Here is a 19,639-nt window from a genome sequence, read left to right on the forward strand (position 1 = left end):
GTGTGCCTCCTTTTGATGTAATTTCTGTTTATCCTCAAAATCTGCGCCTTGTTTTGTGTGTGTTTCCAAATCGCCAGTTTGTTTGTGAGTTCTTTGTCTATCAATCTCTCCTTTTGTCATGTAAATGCTTCTCATATTCCCTGTCTTTGCAGGCTTCGAGCATAAGATCACGGTGCAGGCATCGCCCAGCGTGGACAAGAGGAAGACCCAGGGGAGCGAGAGCACGACCCCGCCTGCCAGCCCTGGGGTCATACCCCGGCTGAGAGCTATCAGATGTGAGCGTTAACGTCAATAAGTCTAGTGAGGATATGGAACGGAGTTTATTGAATGTTTGCTGTGTTTTTCAGTGACGCCGAGTGATGGCAGTAAGACGTGGGGTCGCAGCGCTGTGTGTAAAAAGGAAGACCTGACGACCAATAAGAAGAAAGGACGCACCTGGGGCCCAAGCTCCACCCATCAGAAAGAGAGAGTGGGCGGCGAGGAAAAGTACGTCAACAGTTTTGCTCAAAGTTAAAGATATAATTTGGCTTTGATAATTTAGTATTTTCTCAGGTTTGTTTGAAGGGGGAGAAGTTTTTTTGACAGCACTGTATGTGGAGTGACAGGCCGCTCTTACACGGTTTGATAAACTATGGATTTTGTGGTTAATAATTTCCAGCAACAGGCACAGAAAGTCACAGCTCTTTAATTTTGAACAGAAAGCTTTGTTTTCTGTAAAAACCTGATGAAACTGCAGTGTCAACACCTGTAGGATTATAAGGCCCACTGTCTGTTCACCTGCAGGCAAGAAAAAGGGGCTTCTTCAGATACTCGTCTGGATAACACACAGAAACAAAACCTTTAGATCAATATCTCATTACAGTGAGCGGAGAAGCCAGAAGCAGAGTAATCATCTTCGCTTTGTATGAATCGCGTCCTCAAGTGGCATCGACCTGACCGGTTTATGTCCCTTTTTCGTTTAAAAAATGTTATTTTCACAGCATCTGTTGCCTCTGATAATATATTAAAAAATGGAGTCTTGATGTCCTGCCAGTCTAATTCAAATTCCCTGTTTGCAGGTTGAAGTCTCTCGCAGAGGGAAGCAAAGTTTGGTCATCCAGCGCGCCAAATCTGGGCAAGTCTCCCAAACATGCCCCGATGACTGCTGGCTTCTCCAGCCTGAATGAAATGGGTGAGTCTTTTCATTTCACTGTGCGTTCTGCCTCATTCACACAATCACAAGTGTGAGTTTAATCAATTCTGTCTTTTACAGAGGAATGCAGTGAGTTTGAGGAATCGCCAGGCTCCTTGCTGCCCTCGGAGTCGAGCAGTAACGGGGCCATGGAGGACTCGGGTTCCCTGTGGAGCAGCGTGGGGCCCAACATGGTGCCCGCTGTTGGGAATATGGGCTCCTGTCAGGCGGTTGGAGGCTTGGGAACGGGCGTGAGCTACCAGGACTCGCTTCGTCGCTGCAGTCAGAGGAAGAAGAGCGATATATTCCTGCTGGGTTGCGCCTCTCTGCTCGCCTCCGTGGGTCTCGGACAAGACTTGCTACAGCTGGGAAAACAGCAGGTAGGAAACCCTGAAACTGGGAGAGATACGGTTGAACTCTGGAGCAAGATTAAAGCAATGTTGCATGAGGAAGGAGATTTTTCTTCATTTGACATTTGGATTTTTATTTTTTTTGCTGCATTTAGAGAATAAAATCGAAAGGTCAAGGGTGACTTTGATCTTGAAATGTCGAGTTTAGTCTCGACATTTAGTTTTTATTCCTCAAACCCCCACAATGAATTTATTTTTTACTTAATACATCTTCATAAGATATGATGCATGGTTTTATATTCAGAAGATTTTATTATGCTTTTTTGCTATTCAAGGCAGTTCGATTGTTGTGCTAATCCTGTTTATTTGTGTATATCTTTGTGTTTTAATGTCCTTCTTGGAGACACAATCTCTCTTACACAATAACAGACATGTTCATTCATACACGCATGATTCCACTTTATTAAAGACATGGCCTCTCCACATAAACAGCCTCCTCCTGCAGACGGTTTATTACCTGTTAATATAAAATCAGTGCCTGGCAGAGATCATGTCTCAGAATCTATGATACCAGGACTCCTCAGACTCATTTGAATCATTTATGAAGGATAAACCAGCATGAACAAGCCCTTATATTATCAGTGAGAGATGTGGGATGCTGCTGAGTCAGACCTGATCTTTTGTATTGAGTCAAACATGTTTCCTATTAAAGTACAGGTCGACAATATTATTACTTTATGGTCCTGTGAAAAAGACAGTTTTCACAGGGCTCTTTGCAGTCCCGAAAGTTGAGAATACTTTTACTACTTCCAGAGGAATTAAGAGGGTCAGTAGGAACCAGGTGCTGATAATCAAATTCACTTGATTAAATGATCATCAGCAAGTTTGAGCACCTCTATAAAAGAACATCTTCTTTTTGGCATTCTGCATATCTGGAGCATTTAGCTGTGTGTTAAAATAATGGCACAAACTCCTGGGAGTGATAATCTTAGAAAGTTCAAGTTGCGGTTGAACAAACCACAAGAACCTTGGACAAAATGCTGCACTGATCCACCCAAAGGTGGCCAAACATCAACCTGACTGAAATGCTGTCAGAGGAACTTAAGAGAGCTTAAGAGAAGCAAAGACAGTGGGCCAAAATGTTGTTCTTTGCAGGTCACATTGCAGCAGCTGAATTGTTAAACTTATGTGAATGGTGTGTGTTTTCTCAGAATGAGAGTAAAGCTCAGCACGTTTTTGTGGTCTGATGTTCTCTTCAGGTGCTTCAGGATGAGCAGGACCTCCGAGAGGAGCAGCGTAAGAAGAAGGATGGTCTCTTCCAGCGGACGGGACGTTTCCGTCGCAGCACCTCTCCACCCAGCCGAAACCTCTCTCTGTCTCTCTCCAGACACCACGACTCCACGCTTCCCTGCTTGGACCCTTCTCCCTCTGTAACACTGCTCTCTTTGTCCTCTCTGTCGGACTGCAACTCCACCAAGTCCCTCCTCCCCTCTGACCCAGACGATTATCCCCTCACCCCGATGGCTGGGGTCAGAACACCGGCGGCGCCCCCAGCGCCTGCCCTCAACCCACTGTTGGACCTGCGGGCCGAGAGCTTCAAGAAGGAGCCCAACCAGTCGCTCACGCCCACCCATGTATCGGCAGCCATGGCCATGAACCGAGGACACAGACGCACCCCTTCAGATGGGGCGATACGACCCAGAGCCCAAACTCTGGGACACCACAGGACGCCGTCAGACGGGAGCATGCCCATGCCTCCTCCACCGCACATCACAACAAACAAAGGTACGGGACTCAAATCTAGTCTAACTTGTCATCAGAATCAGAGTATTTTATTAATCCCAGGGATTAAAGTGCTTAAAAGTAAATGTTAAAAATCAGGCACTCCATTCATCGTGCAGTATGTTAAAATCATACTCCAAAGTTAAATAAATCCAAAAATAATACAAACAGGTTATTATACGTGAAAACAGTCCATGTGTCACAGGTAGGAATGAGCTCCTGTGGTGTTCTGTGGTGTGTCATAGTCGAATGAGTCTTTTTCTAAAAGTGCTCTTGTGGCTGTTCAGCACGTCATGGAGACCCTGTGAAGGATTTTCCAGAATAACTATACAGAACAACTTCCTCAGCTTCTTCTTCCTCCATCTCACCCTATCCCAGGCACCCCCCTCCATCACACAAACCCTCTGCATGTCCTCCTTCACTGCATCCACAAATCTCCTCTGTGGTCTTCTTCTCTTCATCCATCTTCAACATCCTTTCACCAGTATACCCACTATCTTTCCTGTCCGCATCGATTACAAGCACATACCCCACCACAGTCAGTTCCATCTGTGTTGTGTTAGTCACATCATGCTTTATTTTGAAATCTCTGGGTACAATCGAGTCAAATTTGCTGTGCAAAGTGACCCTGAAGTAACTGCAGGGCAGCTTCAGTACCTCGTTTATAACCTCCTTTGGCGGATGCTACACTGGAGCACCCTTCATGAAAGGAAAGGAGATTACATCCCACTCACTGCGATGCAAAATGATCAACAAAACCAACAAAGTGGTGCAGATCATGTAAATGTTAATTATAAGCGTGTTTTCTATTCACAGCGGAACTCTGAACTTTATGTTGCTGTAATAAAATCTACTTTTCCTCATGGTGTTGCCTCTCTTAATCAGATTATCGGTAATGTTTACTATATCACAGTGCATTTAAGGTTTTTCAGTGCTTTGCTTTGCATTAGTATTGTCCATGATTATTTGCCAGCCTTCAGGATTATCGTTCATTAAGTTTTTACTTCAGGTCAGCTGGGATAGGCCCCAACACTCTGACCGTTAACTGGTCAAGTGAGGGATGGACACAGTTTTACTAAAGTTACAAAAAAAATCCATCCATCCAGCCTAACCCAGCTGTCCTATGGCAAGAGGTGGGGTAAACTCAATCTGCCAATCTGCTGCTGAGGATGACAACATGCTGTCATGATGTTTAATTTGCATTTTGAAGTCCAGCTTCTGGACATTGTAGTTTCAGCGGGGCAGACGTCTGCTGTACCATTGTCAGTTCTCCTTTACGCCTTTGCTGCAATTAGGAAAAGGAGGTTTGACTTACACTTCAGGTAGTTTCTGCACTTTCTGTGCCTCGCCTGTGTTCACTTCATTATGTGGTCTTCTCAGTATTTATACCTGCAGCTCTTCCACTTGCCAGCTCTCTAGCCGTACTCTTATGTTTCCTAGTTTTCCCTCTTTATTGTTTTATTATTTCTTTGTGTACTCTCACTTTATGTTGGACTTTTCGCTGCAGTATGCATACTAAGATGACCCCCGGTGTTCAATGTAATTGTAATATTTGCTTATACCTTGCAGTACTTACTTCTTACAAACTTTCCTAAAGTAAAAGATCTGAGGCAACATAAATTACACACAAATTTGCAGTTAGTGGGCTAACATATGCAAAACATTGCCTCATTATCTGATCTACAGCTGCAGCTGCTGAATATTTTCTAGTGAGTTAGTCCGCAGATGATTTTCTCACTTAATTGCTTTGTGCAAAAAATGTGAGATGGAGATTTGATGCAAAACATCCGTTTTGAGCTTCAGCCCACAGGCATTTATTTGACTACACACTTGCGTATCTGAGCAGCTTAAACCACGAAGTGTTTGCTTGAAACATGACACACCTCTGTTATTATTCTTAGGTATGCAGGACAAGCTGGATATCCCTCGGCTACCTGAACCTGCCATTATCTACCCTCACCGGCGTAAAGCTCCCGCTCCACCCATCCCCGACCCGGATCCTCACAGCCTCATCAGCCCCCTGGAGAGGCCCAAGACGCTGGAGTTTGCCCCCCGACCGAGGCCAACGCCATCCCGGGTAAGACCTGATCCCTGGAAGCTGGGCTCTCTCTCCCGGACCCTGAGTTCATCACCGGGCAGCAGCTGCGACAGCCCCCTCGGTTCAGGGGACAGCAGCGCTAGTGCGGCGCGACCCAACCTGATGGACATGGACATGGAGGGCCAGAATCTGGACCACACTGTTCCTCTGTGCGGGCAGCTACAGCCTGCCACCCTATGTGGGCAGCAGTACTCGTAGTAAAAATCAAAGAATAAACAAACATTTTAAGGTTTTTTTTTTTCTTTTGCATTCAGACCTGTTCCAGGACATGATAGCTTGGGCCGAACAAGGAACGCCTACTGATGTCTGAGCCGAGCAAAGTGCACTCTCACCGAAGTTTGCAAAAACATCCCACTTCTTCTCTTGTTGTTTTAAGGACCCTCATGCAACTCACCTCACTTGTGTGCCCTAATAAGGTGTTAAACCCTCACAGAAAGCCATTCGCTGATAGTGCTCACTAACCTGCACGACACTGAGGGTCCAAGAGGCCTTTTTAACAGCCTTGTAGTGTGCCCAGTCCCACTTTACCTTTCTTTTCCTGCCCAGAAAGGCCATCTCTACCTGCTTCCTGGTGCCCTACGACCAGGCTACATTTCTTTAAAAGCCATTCGAGTACTCAAACAGCCGTTCTGTGACTTCACTAACTGCTCATTTCAATCCATCTGCTTGTGCTTTTGCCCGTCTGCATAGCTTTCCACTTTCTGCTTGCATGTTTCTTCCCTGAAGGCGGAGCATTTTCATTATTTAAAAAAAAAAGAGGCGCTGATATTGTGAAAATCTTGTGTCCTTGTTCCTTTTCTGCACACTGTTTGTCATGCCAGTGCACAAACAAGCCCTATAAAATCAGCTCCACCTTCTTCATCCTCACACGTGTCATCTGTCGTCCTCTTCTCTCCCAGACTCGAGACAGGAAAAAGCCTTTTTCTCACTGGTGGTGTATATCCTCAGCCTTGTAAGGTAAAAATTAAAAAAATAAATAAATCAGAGTTTATTTTCTCAGTGCTTGCACCTGCCTGCTGCAGCCTGTTAGCAAAAATGTTTTTCTATTGGTCCAGCAGCCCCGGTGTGCGTCTCTGTGTGTGAATGTGTACATATACATATATGTATATGTATGTATTACTGTACACGTGTGGATTAAGGAGATACGCCTGTTTCTGTGTGCTGGTGCTTTTTCAGTGCATGTCATTTCACATGTGAACGGTTTTTCACTTCTTTAAAATGAGACCACTGGTTGCCACACATCTGTTCCTCTCCTCCGTCTTTTTAAAAAACTTTTTATGGAGACATTCCTTACATACCGACAGTCTGGTCCCATCCTGCTCACGCCATTGAAACGGACACAAAGTAGAAAGCGCTGATAGAAGCCCGCCACTCGATTCCAAACTTCACCTTCTCTCCTTTTCATCTGCTGTGTTCGATGTCACCTGCACTTTAAGTTGGGCAACTGGTGGACCAGCTCGGCACAAAGTGCTCCCGTCATGGCTGACAAATCAACTTTTATCTCCGGAGTAGTTTTTGAACAGAGGACAGTTCATCCTGGCTACAGATGTTATTACTTGACTGTGCAGATTTCTTTGTGTGTGTGTGTGTGTGAGTACGTGTGTGTGTGTGCGCGCGCATGTTTATTATTTGTATGGGATGATGACAATCCCACTGGTTGAAGGGTGAGCCCAAACTCATTCCCGTTGTGTGGTTAAGAACACTGAGTATTTATTAAATGTATTGTTATTATGGAAAAGGGTTAATTATGATTGCGATGCTCTTCCTGGGATATCTGTATATATTTGTTTAGTATAAAATGAAAAACCAAGGAAAACCTGGGAAGCTGAAACATCCATGTTGTCTTCGGTCTCAACCTGTGACGTTTCTACGGTTCAATGATGAGTAAATGTGAAACGAATGAGAGACAATGAAATAAAAACAAACAAAGATGCTTCAGTGTCACGACTGCATCTGGTTTTGTTATTGTCATGAAGTCACAGACTTTCAGATGAAGAAGTAGAACTGAAAGCATCGGGCTCAGACTGAGGTGTGAAATTATCAACAAAATGCACTTAAAGGGCCAGTTATGCATGTTATTGTATCCTTCTCAATGGTTCTGGTGTGAAATATAAGCTGATGAGCTTCAGAGATGCCTGTTGCAGTGCTGTGAAAAGGCATTTGCCCCCTTCCTGGTTTCATAGGTTTTACTTTTTGCATATTTGTCACACTTAAATGTTTCAGATCATCAAACACATGTTAATTCTAATCAAATATAACCTGAGTGAATACAAAATGCAGTTTATAAATGAAAACGTCATTTATTAATGGGGGGAAAAAGTTATCCAGACCTTTTTACTTTTTCACTTTCTGCGAGTGCTGTAGATGTGCACTCACCATGAGACGCTCAAAAAGCCCCAAAACTGTTAGATATAGTGTTGGAGGCTGGTTTTCAATGTAACCTGTGTTTCAGTCTTTTCAGTGAAACCGTGCGAGAAGTCAGCAGTCTTCTATCAACAAGACAAATAGACAAGTTAGACGTAGCAGAGGTGACGGAGGACATCATTAAAGGACCTCTAAAGTTGGTCTTGGTTATATCACACTGCTGCTGTCTCACGTTTCACACTGGTGGGAGCTTCCACTCCTGACAGCAGCAGAGACAAAGGCGCCTGTAGCAGCAGGCAAACTCCTCTAGGTGTCACCACTGTGCCCTATGATGTCATTTCTTTCCCATGTCTGCTGTTTTTCTCCCGTTGTCCCCTCCTGACACTGCAGCTGCGCTGGATGATGGCACGTGAATGTGTTAGCGTGCATTTTAGCACAGTTAACAAAAACTTACAGGTGAAATGTGACACGTGAGAAATAAATAAATTATCAACATGTGAACAAAATGTGAGATTTGAGCCGCAACCTCGCAATGTAAAGATGGTTCAAACGCGGTGCATACAGATGTTATAGACACGCACGCGCGCACGCACACACACACACACACACACACACACACACACACACACACACACACACACACAAAACACATACACAAGTCCTCTCCTGCTGTGTCTGTCAGTATGACCGCCTTTCAGACGCCAGCCAGTTACCTAGCAACCCCTCTTCACTTCCATGGTGATGCTATTAAAAGCAACAACACACATTCACACGCACACGAAAAAAATGGACGATGAGCCTGAAAATGAAGTGAAGAGCAGAGAGAGTGGCGATAAAGTGACAGCAGAGAGGGTTCAACACGCTGAACATCACGTCTGGTTCTCACACACACACGTCATCTGTCTTTTGTCTTGTTGTGATGAGACTCTCATGTTTGCCACCTTCTTTGTTTTTCCTCTCAACACATATTTTCACCATATTTCTTATTTTTTTACGCCACAGTCCGCCCCTTCTCGTGTCCCTGCAGACATATTTCACGGGTAGTAGGTTGGGTCAGGTGGTGACAGTGTTGAGGGGAGGACAGAGAGCAAAAAGAGGCAGGCGTGGAGTGTGTGTGAGTGTGTTTTCTGTTCACTTTCAAAGTGAACAACTAACCAGATTGCCTGCCAGTTGGTGTGTCGTCAGATCTGCAGAAGGACTCACTTTATTATTTTAATTTTTTTTAAAACTGAATCTTCATCAGATCATTAAACCACTAATGAAGATTTATCCTGAACATATTAATAAAGAAAACTCAGTGCCCTCATGCCACCATTTCCTTCAGGGTGCAATGGGATAGACTTCACTTCAGATGATGTAGTCTGATTCAAAGGTGGAAAATCCTGCAGAAATATTACTGTCCTCTACTGAAAAGCACCCCCCCCCCCCCCCAAAAAAAAAAGAAAAAGAAAAAGAAAGAAACTAATAAAAGAACCTATCGATATCAGAGAACTACAACATACCAGCCTTGTCACATATCTACTGGGTAGGTTAGCTTCCCGTGGACCTCGATGTGTTGTGTTGGTTGACAAAGCTTTAGAAGAAATCGAGCTAAGTCAGTTTAATTCTTATGTAGTGTGTGAAGCATTCCTGTGTCTGACTGGAGGGGCTGATCCTGTGGTTTGTTTTGTTTTGGGGTTTGAATATTTAGAGAATATACTTGATTTTGGGTTTCTGTTTAGGGTTCCTTGTTGCTCTAGTGTCTCGAAGGTCATGTTTTTTAATTTTAATTTTGAGCATTCGTTTTAGTTCTTATTGTACAGTTTGAGTTCTGGTCCTTGAATTGTGTGCACATGGTTTAGTTGCCTCAGTATTTCCTTCTCTGTTACTCCCTCCGTCTCATCCTTCAGTGTTTATGTCCTCCAATATTGTCCGTGTCTTCAGTTTTGATCCTCTCCTCATCCTTCCCATCACCCTCGGGATAACCTTCATTTTCCTCTCTCTCTTTGCTTCCATCATGCTCTGTCACATCTTCTTACCATCTGCCACACAGACAGACCTCTACAAGAATGAAGCATGCCGGAGTGATATTAGCCTCTTACCCTGCTCACAGCCTCATGTTTTCAACACATCAGAGGTCAAAGCAGAGCCTAGGTGCACTCCATAATAATTTTAATTAAGGTAATTATTGTGATAATTATGAAAGCCTAAATAAATCGTCCATGCTTTTTTTTTTTTTTTTAAACCAAACTGTAACACTACAATTGCAGCACCTCGGCTACAGTAAGTAGGCCTCATGCATTAGATTAAATTAGGTTTGAGAAATGTATAATGTTAGATTTAACAAGCATTTTTGGTAAATATGACTCACACTTTGCATCATGAGTCGGGTCAGTAGAATAAGTTATTTGTGCAGGTGAGTCAGAGTGTGGGGTGAACTAAACTGTGGCATCAGAGAGTCTCAGCAGCTTTTTTGAATAAGGGTTCTTCTTCTTCTTCTTCTTCTTCTTCTTCTAGCTGGTCCCTTTAGGGGCTGCCCTGGTGGATCAGTTGCCTCCAATCTCACCTTATCCCCAGCATCCTCCTCTGTCACACCACCCTCCTTCGCTGCATCCACAAATCTCTCAGTTTTCCTCCTGCCTGGCAGCTCCATCTTCAACGTCCCTCCTCTGCACGTGTCCAAACCATGTCAGTCTCGTCTCTTTTACTTCATCTCCACGCTGTTTGACCTGAGCTGTCCCACTGATGCACTCATTTCTAATCCTGTCCATTCTGGTCACCCTTACTGAAAGTCTTAATGTCTTCAGTTCTATCTTTTTTTGTTACTGCCACCACCTTCAAACGTACATCTGTCCTTCTGTCCTATCCAGCATGCTGCTGTCCTTCTGTCACAATCACCTTGATTACCTCTTTCATAGACTGTCCTTTGGCTTGGATGGTTGACTCCAGGTATTTAAACTCATTTACCTTTACTACCACTACTCCTTGCAGCTTCATTGTTACACCTGTCTCCCTCTCATTCTCACATGTTTTCTGTTTTGCTTCTACTGACTTTCACACCTCTTTTCTCCAGTGCATACCTACACCTCTCCAGACTCTCCTCCACCTGGTCCTTACTCTCACCCCAGATCACAATGTCATCTGTAAACATAATAGTCCATGGAGACTCCTGCCTGACTTCATCTGTCACCCTGTCCACCACCACTGTGAACAAGAAGGGGCTCAGAGCTGATCCCTAATGGAAACCCACCTCCACCTTGAGCCCATCTATCACTCCTACCGCACACCTCACCACTGTCTTGTTGTCCTCATACATGTCCTACACCACCCTAATATATGTGTCTTCCATGTCTGACGGCCTCACTATTACCACAGTTACTCTCTTGGCACACTATCATTTTTTTCTTTAGATCCAGAAAGGCACAAAGCATCTCCTTCTGATCTTCTTTATACTTTTAAATGCTTTTCTTCAACCTTACTAGACCTTATTTGTCATGAACTTCTCTTCAGCTCAGCTTCACGGTCTGTTTGTCTTCTGCGTCCACATGTTACTACACATGGCTACATTTCATTTACAAATTATTACCTTTTCCAGATTCCTACCTGTGTAGTTTTATCTGAAATTAGATGAAGTCACGACCACACAACAGCAACATTCCTCTTTGTTTGAAACTTTATTCATAATCTTCATTTACCAATCAATAGTGCATTCCCAGGCTAGCAGTTCAGTAAAACCAGTGATGGAGGCCTGTTGGATGTCTGAAAGTTGAAAGGGGAAAAAGAGAAAGGCCTCTTGGCAGCGAGGAGAGACAAAAACACAGTTTTAGCCTTGACACCCCAGCTGTGTGTCCCTTCAGGTAGGATGGAGGCCTGCAGCTTTGAGAAGCAGCTCTGGTCCAAGTTCCTCAGAGTGTCATCCACTCCTGTGTTTACTGCTCGTCTCGCTGTTCAGAAACAGAATAGTTGGGTGAACCATCAGTCAGACGAGGGGGTCAAAGGGCGTTGCACATACTCCGAGCCGTTTCTGTATCCCTCGACTTGAAGGACATCAACAGAAATACCAACAAATACAGACACAGTCACAAAGCAGCTCAGTGAAGGAGCTGTAGTTAAATTCTCTTTTCTATCTCTTGCTTTTCTTTGCCGCTGATAAAGTAATTTAGTGAAGTAAAGCTTTTCACAACCATAAAACTTTCCATTTTTCTGTTTTTTTGTACATTTGTATCATATATTCACAAAAACTACTTTGACATTTGACAAACATTTACCTTAAATGACATCAAAGTAAAAATAGCCAAAATAAAGTAACACAGCCAGTATTTTTTTTTTCACTTTCCCGTCTCTCTTTTTTGTTGTGCTTTTTGTTCGTTTTCAAAGCTACACAGACGCAGAGATCCGGCGTCTCCGTCTCCATTTGCACAGACAGCATGTTGTCAGGTTATGCTTACAATAACAGCCTCCGAGTCAGCTTGGTCATTAATCAAGGAAACCAATCAGCTAGAAACAATCCTGTTTTATGTGCAGCTAGGAATCCCTAGACGGTCGTAGTACAGTAGTACAAGTTGAGCAAGAATGACTTAGCACTGCAAGACAAAAACAAGATGGAAGGGAGGGGGGCTGGTGCCGTGGAGAGCGGACCACGGGAGGAGACCGATCCTCGAGGGGACCCCTAGGTGAGGGGACTCGGCCAAGGTAGTTATGGAGATGGCGCTTGCAGGTGCCGTTCCTTGCTGTTGTGGTGATTTATCTCCAAGAGAGAGCATAAAGGAGGAGCAAGGAAAGCTTCTGCATTCAGTGTTTTCATCCTAATTAACCCCAGAGCTGCACGACACCAATACAAATCAAATGTTTCACACTTTGCAGCAGCGTTGCTGATCGTGGCACTAATTCAGAGATGGAGTCTTAAACAGAACCTTAAACTTAATCAGACAATTTCCCACAACATGTGGACAAAAATATGTGGACAGCCTTGCATGTAAATGTTTATATTTTTTATAATTATGACATAAATCCTGCATCTATGTCGAAGTAGTGCTGTGCTCTGCTGCAAATTCTGGTATCGATCCGATACCAAGTAAATACAGGGCCAGTATTGCAGATACCAATACTGATATCGATCGTTTTAGCCTATAAAGGCAGCTTATTTGGGCTAAAGCGGTGTGTTGTGATTTATGAGATGGATCATTGTCACTTTGCAAATTCCAAACACATTTTAATGACCACTAAATCACCTTGCAGCCTTACAGGTATTTTGAAACTGTGTTTGTTGGAGAGCTGGAATGTAAATGTGGTCGTCTCTAAAGCACTTTGGTTCAACTTCTGTTGTTTAAATGTGCTTCAGGCTGTAAATAAAATAGATGTGATAGTCAGCACGAAAAGGCTCAGACATTTTTTATAGTGCATGTTTAAGGTGTATGTTTTAATCTCCCAAAAAATAATTATTTTAACACAATTTGTTAGGCTATTTACTGAAAAGGAGAGAAACAAAGTATCGATCCTATACCAATAACAGCACTGGTATCAATACTTGGATTCATCCGCTCACCTTTGTGTCTATGTGCTTTCTATCTAACATTCACACGCTGATGTGCACACTAGAGAGAAACTTGGGATTTGGCGTGCCGACTAGAGTAGGCAGGGATTGAACCACTAATTTTTCAATTAGTGAATGACCTGTTCTACCTCTTGAGCCACAGCCATGTTTATGCTTATGTGATCACTTTTGCCTGCGTTCCTCAGAGAGGTTTATATTGTGCACGTCTGATTGGCTTTTTCATGATCTGGTGCACGCTGCTGCTACATTTCTTATTCTACAGCTTGCACAACAACGCAGACCAAGACCTCGCTTTCATCCAACGCTTCGTCGGCTGTGAGCCAGGCCTTGTCGTCGCCCAACATCATTAATGATCTCGTGGCTGAATGGGAGCAAACTCAGGCTGCAGATTAATGCTCAGGTGTCCACACACTTTTTCTAAGTGCAGTGTATAATGATAAATAAGCTCAAAACTTGCTTTTTGCTGCCAATTTAGAGGTGCAGCTGCTTTAGTGGGGCTGATGATGGCCTACTTCTCCCTCCACCGGAGCCTCTCGGTTTCATGCCGGTCTCTCCAGCGCGTGGTGCCGTCTCTCCAGAGTCCCATTGACACACTTAGGTCCCTATTTACCTCATAGCAGGTCAATGAAATAAACGGGGAAGGGGGGGGGACCTCACCCAACGCCGTTATTTGACTTGATTTCCTCCTCAGCCTCTTAAGCAGTGGACTAATCAGTTATTTTAGTCGAGGCGGAAGGTGACCCTAATTTTTAAGAAGTATTTCATACCTATTCTGCTGCTGTGATCACAGTCTGTCGCCACCTTCTGTGTTTATAAAGGGCAGAATGGATAAAACAGAGGTATAAGCAAACGGTTGAGTGGCAGCATGCCATGACAGAAAGCAATAGAGCAGATATAATCCCAATCCCAAAACATCTGAAGCAACGCTCTGGAGCCGCATGTTACATGCAGGAGGTGGGCTTGCACATGATAAGGAGGAAACTGGGTTTTCACGGGATATTTTAGGTCATGCTCTCACAAATGATCAATCCAGCCTTCTGCAGAACAGAGCAGGCAGATTTAAGCCTGTGGTAAAGCTATTATAAAAAGCCACATATCAATGATTCAGCTTCACACATCACAAGATAAGTTTGACAGCTTGTAATGGATATCCACAAACCAGATCGTCTGCAATGCTAATGTTGTGTGTTATCTGCCCGGCACAGGTGTTTTAATCTATCAACATACAGTAAACTGTAAGCAGGAGAAATCTCAAATGACTCACTCTAGGTGAAGTGCTCCAAGACGGCAGTCTGCACCATCAGGCCAGATGTGTGTATGTGTGTGTGTGTGTGTGTGTGCGTTTTCCCTGCACTAACGCTGCCCAGAGTCTCCGTGGTGGTTTATGGATGTCTGGGAAGCCTCAGCATTAGTGATAAAAGGATAAAAGTGTCTCTCTCTCTCTCTCTCTCTCTGAAAAAAATTTCTCGTGGATCTCCATCTAGCCAGCGGCAGCTGATGGAAGTCGGATCTCACTGGCTATTTTCCGTTGTGACATCATTAACAGGAGAACAGAGGATGGTGGAATTGATGAGAAGGAGCGAGGGAGCGAGGGAGGGGCTTCGACAGTCTCAACAACAGTAACACGACACACGACCCAGGAGGGGGTTCGGACAACAGATTCAAGACACACCAGTTTGCACGAAAGTACATCAGGCAACGGAATGAACCGCTTGGAGAATTTAGGCTCTTTGCTGCACACACAGATGCTATTAACCACCGATTGTTCACTACTGAGTATGACAGCAAATTAAAAAAGCCTAATACGGGGTTTTAAACACTTGAATTAGCCCTTAAATTCAAAAAACAGTCAAGAAACTGAGATAGATGGGATCTAGGAAAGAAAAATCCAGACAGAAAAGTGATAGATTAAGCACGGAGGCAGGCTTTTTTTTTCTACTTGTTATATTAGTCCATCTCATAGTCTGGGTAAGTGGCCTGAGTGAGACCTGGTGGGTTAGGATGTACAATCAAATCGGGATGTGGTCTTGGCATGTGTCTCATACACATATACACCCCCTCACCGCACCCATTTTTATTCTCCAAACCTGTTTCACACACTTCCACACGCATCCCTGCCCCTCCTCCCGGTGTGGTCGAGCTTCCCGAGACCCCCCAAATTCTCCTCGAGAGTTCAGAATAAAACGGAGAGAAAAAGAGAGCGCGAGAGAGCAGAAACAAAATTCTTTCCATGTTTTTTCAACATCTGCTGAATCACGCAGATGTCTGTCTGTCATGTGTATGGGCTGAAGCTTCGTTTTGACTCCACCACAATGATGGGTTTGTATGAGTATATATTACAGCTTCTTCCATGTATTTTCATGATTTTTCTTTTTTTTTTTAAAGTTTCCTTGCTGACTGCGTCGAGGGAGAGGAACCACAGCACCTGAGGGAGAAAGAGGGAGAAGAAGAGGGAGAGGAAGAAGGAAGAGGGTGGGTCGCAGACAGCGCTTGATATGTGTTTGTCTGTAACAGGCAGGTGATTGCGTCTCTTCTGACAGGGTTGCCGTCAGGAGGAGTCAACAGGGGAGGAAGAGAAAGTGGAGAGTGGGAGGTACAACTTGTAGGATGAAAGGTCAGAGGGTTCAGGAGGGGGGAAAGGTCGAAGGTTAGCCCTGGGTCTCCTTGCCGCTGTCTCGTTCCCGTTGTCCACTCTTGCTCATCTTCATCTCTGTCAGCTGGATGTATCGGAGCACGTTGGTGTCTGCAGAGAGAAAATGGAACGACAGGTCATCGGTGGATGATCTGAACATTGGCAGCAGAGCAGTCAGTTGCCCCTTTCTTACTTAAGTTTAGCAAACTGAGTAAAATACGTGCTACAGCAGAAAGGTAAACAATGTAGAGAAAAGAGCTACAGGCTTTTACTTTAGTCAGCTGTAACTGCTCATCGATGACGAGAAAGAACCCTGACCTCTCACCTTTTGACACTTTCCTATTGGATAAAGTTCTCCAAACAATTCAAGTTTATCCAGATTTGACCTTCAACCTTTTGTCATTTTGTCATATGAGACATTTGGCTCAAACTTGGTCATGATTATCATTTTAGGTCAGAGTTCTCAAATTGTTGGTAATCCCAGATTTACAAGGTGAATTGAAAACCTTCGTGTTCCTGGAATATATCGATTGTGCAAAGGCATTAAAAAGGCTGTTTCCCAAAGTGAAAACGATCTATTTCCTCCTATTTTAGAAAAATATCCTTCCAAATGTATCCACAGCAAAAATTCATACAAAAATCTACTAGAGCTCCTAATGCCACGTGCCCTACAGCTGGCACGTAATGAACACAGAGGTGCACACCTGCATGTGCACACTCACTCTTTGATATTAAAAAAAGGAGCTACATTTGCTGCCAAGCATGTTGCCTCTGTTGCATGTGCTTCTCATACTATGATTTAGTCAAGAAAGTGGCCCCTCTAGCATTTTCCTGAGACGGCATATTTACTTAATTCTTACCGACTCTGGTTACATTTTTTGGGTTTTATTCTTGGTTAATATGTTTTCTGGTATCTGAAGATCAGAGTCTTGTGTTGGCTTTTATCATTATCATAACACATGCTAGTTTTGGTTTGTAGCTTTTCCCCCCGTTTTATTTTGATAGTGGTCTCTTGTGTTTCCGTCCTCCTTCTGAAGTACTGTGGATTTAGTTTGAGTCTCCTTTTCATGGCCCTTGTTATTTTGAACACTACCATCATCAGCAGCCTAAAAAAAGCTGTGAGTCTCCATTTGGGTTTGCTGTGCTGTCCACATGTACATGAGTATTTCTGGAAAACCTATAGAGTCAGGGGAGTGGAAGATTTTCTAATGTGGACAAAGAAAAAGATTTATTTTAATATCAAAGGTGTGAGACGTCATCTACTTTTCTGATGTCAGACTGTGGGTTGCAATGTCTGTGGACCTACTTTAGTTATGATTTATGTGAAGAAAGATATTTTTCAAAATGAAATATGTACGTGTGGACGAAGCCTGTGAACATCTGCACATGTGTCTTTGCTGTTTAGACTGGTTTCCTGTGGCTTTTGCATCTGGATCCTAAACATTAGACATAAAATGTATTCATAAAACAAATCTGCCAGTCTTGCCTTTCAAATAAACAGACTATAAAACACAATGTGCTGCTTACACACATCACTTATGTACTTTACTTAATTCATTTACCCTAAAGTAATTTAATACTGGCCGTCTGCAGTATAATTTATCATAAAAGCATACTGATGTAAAATATGGAGCAGTTTTAATTATTACAAGTGTAGCTGTGCTTTTGAACTTTTTGGAAATGTGCATAGTCAAAGCAAACATGCAAAACAGGAAGTCTTTTAAAGTCTGTACAGTAATACAGGTTTTAGAAACACAGAGAGCATCTTTTTAGTTTCTGCTCAGCACTCTCGGAACAAAAGGCTTTAGTTATCACTCAGTTTGTAACATAACAAATAAAATCTAGCAGGAGAAATTATGCTTTTTGATTTTTCCTGTCATAAATGTTGACGCTCATATTAAACATGCCTCAAGTTTCAGATCATGAGACAACTGGATGACCTGATAAGCTGCACTAAGGTCAGAGTACATCAATTTAAATATGGAGTTATTGAGCAAATTGTTTCACCATCAGAGAAGATCTTGTACCTCAAGGCTGCTTTGTAAACGTATAAATACACTGGGTCATTCTCACCTGTGGGTTCGCGGTTTTTGGCGTCACGCAGGTAGCGTAGGGCACATTCGTAATCACCCAGGTGATAGAAGGCGATGCCGGCTCGGTACATGGCCTTGAAGTGGTCTCTCTGGTGGCTCAGGACCTTCAGACAGTACTCCTTCACTCTCTCATAGTTTACCAGCTCGGACTGCAACAGACAAGCTGTGAGGAGGAAGACAGGAACTAGTTAGTGGTTCATAAACATTTTCTGCCTTAGTTTGTCCAACCAAACACATTTTGTCTCGTTTAGAGAAGATTAAACCACATGTGTGTCCCCCGAGTGAAAAAGAAAGACGGGGAGATTTTGCTGACATCTTACTCTGTTCCTTTTAATAGAGCCACAATGAAATTTATCCTGCACACTGCTTCCTCGGGGCGGACTATAAATAGCCGGTTCTAATGTCTCACAGTGTAGAGAAGACACAAAAAGTCGTCCAAGCAGTTTGAGCCCTGGGGCAGCAGAGCAGCATCGCTGAGCTCGACATGCAAAATACAAGAACATGGGAAAAAAAATGCACTGATCGCTACGAGGAAGCTTTCGACTTGTTCCTTTAACTTTTTAGGTGGTTTCTAAATCTTGAGGGCTGCAGGAAAACAAACGAAGGGCAGAAAGTGAGTGCATTAAAGTCAGCAAGCTGAAAACAGCAGTAAAGTGGAACGCTTGAGAAAAGGACTATAGTAATCTATCCCACAGATTGCAACAGCAATTCTCTGCAGCTCTGAGATCAGAATAACATCATTAGCAAAGACACACGGACAAAAATCACACACATATACACACACAGCTTTTAGTCCACCAAAGCTTTTAAACGCCTGCTGATTGCTCAGATATCTGATCACTCAAACAATTCCTCTGGTGGTCACAACCACTCGCGGTTTCACTTCCTCCCTCCCCCCCCACCCCATCACTCCTTCCCTCTCTGCCAGTGTCTTAATCTATCTGATGATAGATCAAAAGTGATTTCCTTCTGTCTCTAGTTGTGCTTCCACAGTCATATCTGCCTCAGCACTCCCTCCCTGATCCAGCTCCTTTTTAACCCCCCCATCCTGCCCCTTTCCTCCGAGCCCTTGACACGCAGACAGCTCTGTGAATAACATGAGTCATGGACTGTTAGCCGGGAGGCAGGGTGAGTCAGGAGTAAGTGATGGAGAGAGAGGGGAGGAGGAGATGATGCATGAGTAGGAAAGGTGAGGCCTATGGGAGTCATAGGGCGAGGATTAGGAGGGGGAGCGTGTTAAAAGCAGCCAGTGGCCCTTAAACTACTATTTGTGTGTGAGACAAAAAGCTGAAGCCGCTTGAGAGACGTTCAGGGTCTGAGGGTTTTGTGAAATGTGCAGCACTAATGGAAATCCGTCATTTACACACACACACACACACACACACACACACACACACACACACACACACACACACACACACACACACACACACGTCACCCATCACCAACACAAATTGCAAAACACTAAATAATTCATTGTGGATATCAGGGGACGAACAAATTCAATAACAATCGATTTGTTTTTGGTATTTAGTGGTTGAATTTGCACGTGTCTGGTAGGTGCTTTGCAGGCTTCTCCAACCTTAAAGGAAATCCGTTTTAACCCCAACGCAAAA

At 43.7% G+C, this 19,639-nt stretch overlaps 2 protein-coding genes across 2 annotated transcripts in view; one reads left to right on the plus strand and one right to left on the minus strand.

The window, feature by feature from the left end:
* Nucleotides 1-8,208, plus strand: part of map3k10 (mitogen-activated protein kinase kinase kinase 10) — a 46,936-nt gene extending 38,728 nt beyond the window's left edge. The window contains exons 6-11 of the mRNA XM_040009267.1: nt 153-275; nt 348-486; nt 1,059-1,171; nt 1,253-1,551; nt 2,781-3,306; nt 5,205-8,208. Coding sequence (XP_039865201.1) covers nt 153-275; nt 348-486; nt 1,059-1,171; nt 1,253-1,551; nt 2,781-3,306; nt 5,205-5,599 — 1,595 coding nt within the window. The 3' untranslated portion in view covers nt 5,600-8,208. The remainder of the gene's footprint in view (nt 1-152; nt 276-347; nt 487-1,058; nt 1,172-1,252; nt 1,552-2,780; nt 3,307-5,204) is intronic.
* A 3,865-nt stretch (nt 8,209-12,073) lies between these two features.
* The window catches only part of ttc9b (tetratricopeptide repeat domain 9B), a 39,695-nt gene continuing 32,129 nt past the window's right edge, over nt 12,074-19,639 (minus strand). The window contains exons 2-3 of the mRNA XM_040009374.1: nt 18,004-18,186; nt 12,074-16,041 (exon numbers count right to left, since the gene is read on the minus strand). Coding sequence (XP_039865308.1) covers nt 15,947-16,041; nt 18,004-18,186 — 278 coding nt within the window. The 3' untranslated portion in view covers nt 12,074-15,946. The remainder of the gene's footprint in view (nt 16,042-18,003; nt 18,187-19,639) is intronic.

This window comes from Simochromis diagramma, unplaced genomic scaffold (genome assembly GCF_900408965.1).
Source record: "Simochromis diagramma unplaced genomic scaffold, fSimDia1.1 OVJJ01000344.1, whole genome shotgun sequence".
NCBI lineage: Eukaryota > Metazoa > Chordata > Actinopteri > Cichliformes > Cichlidae > Simochromis > Simochromis diagramma.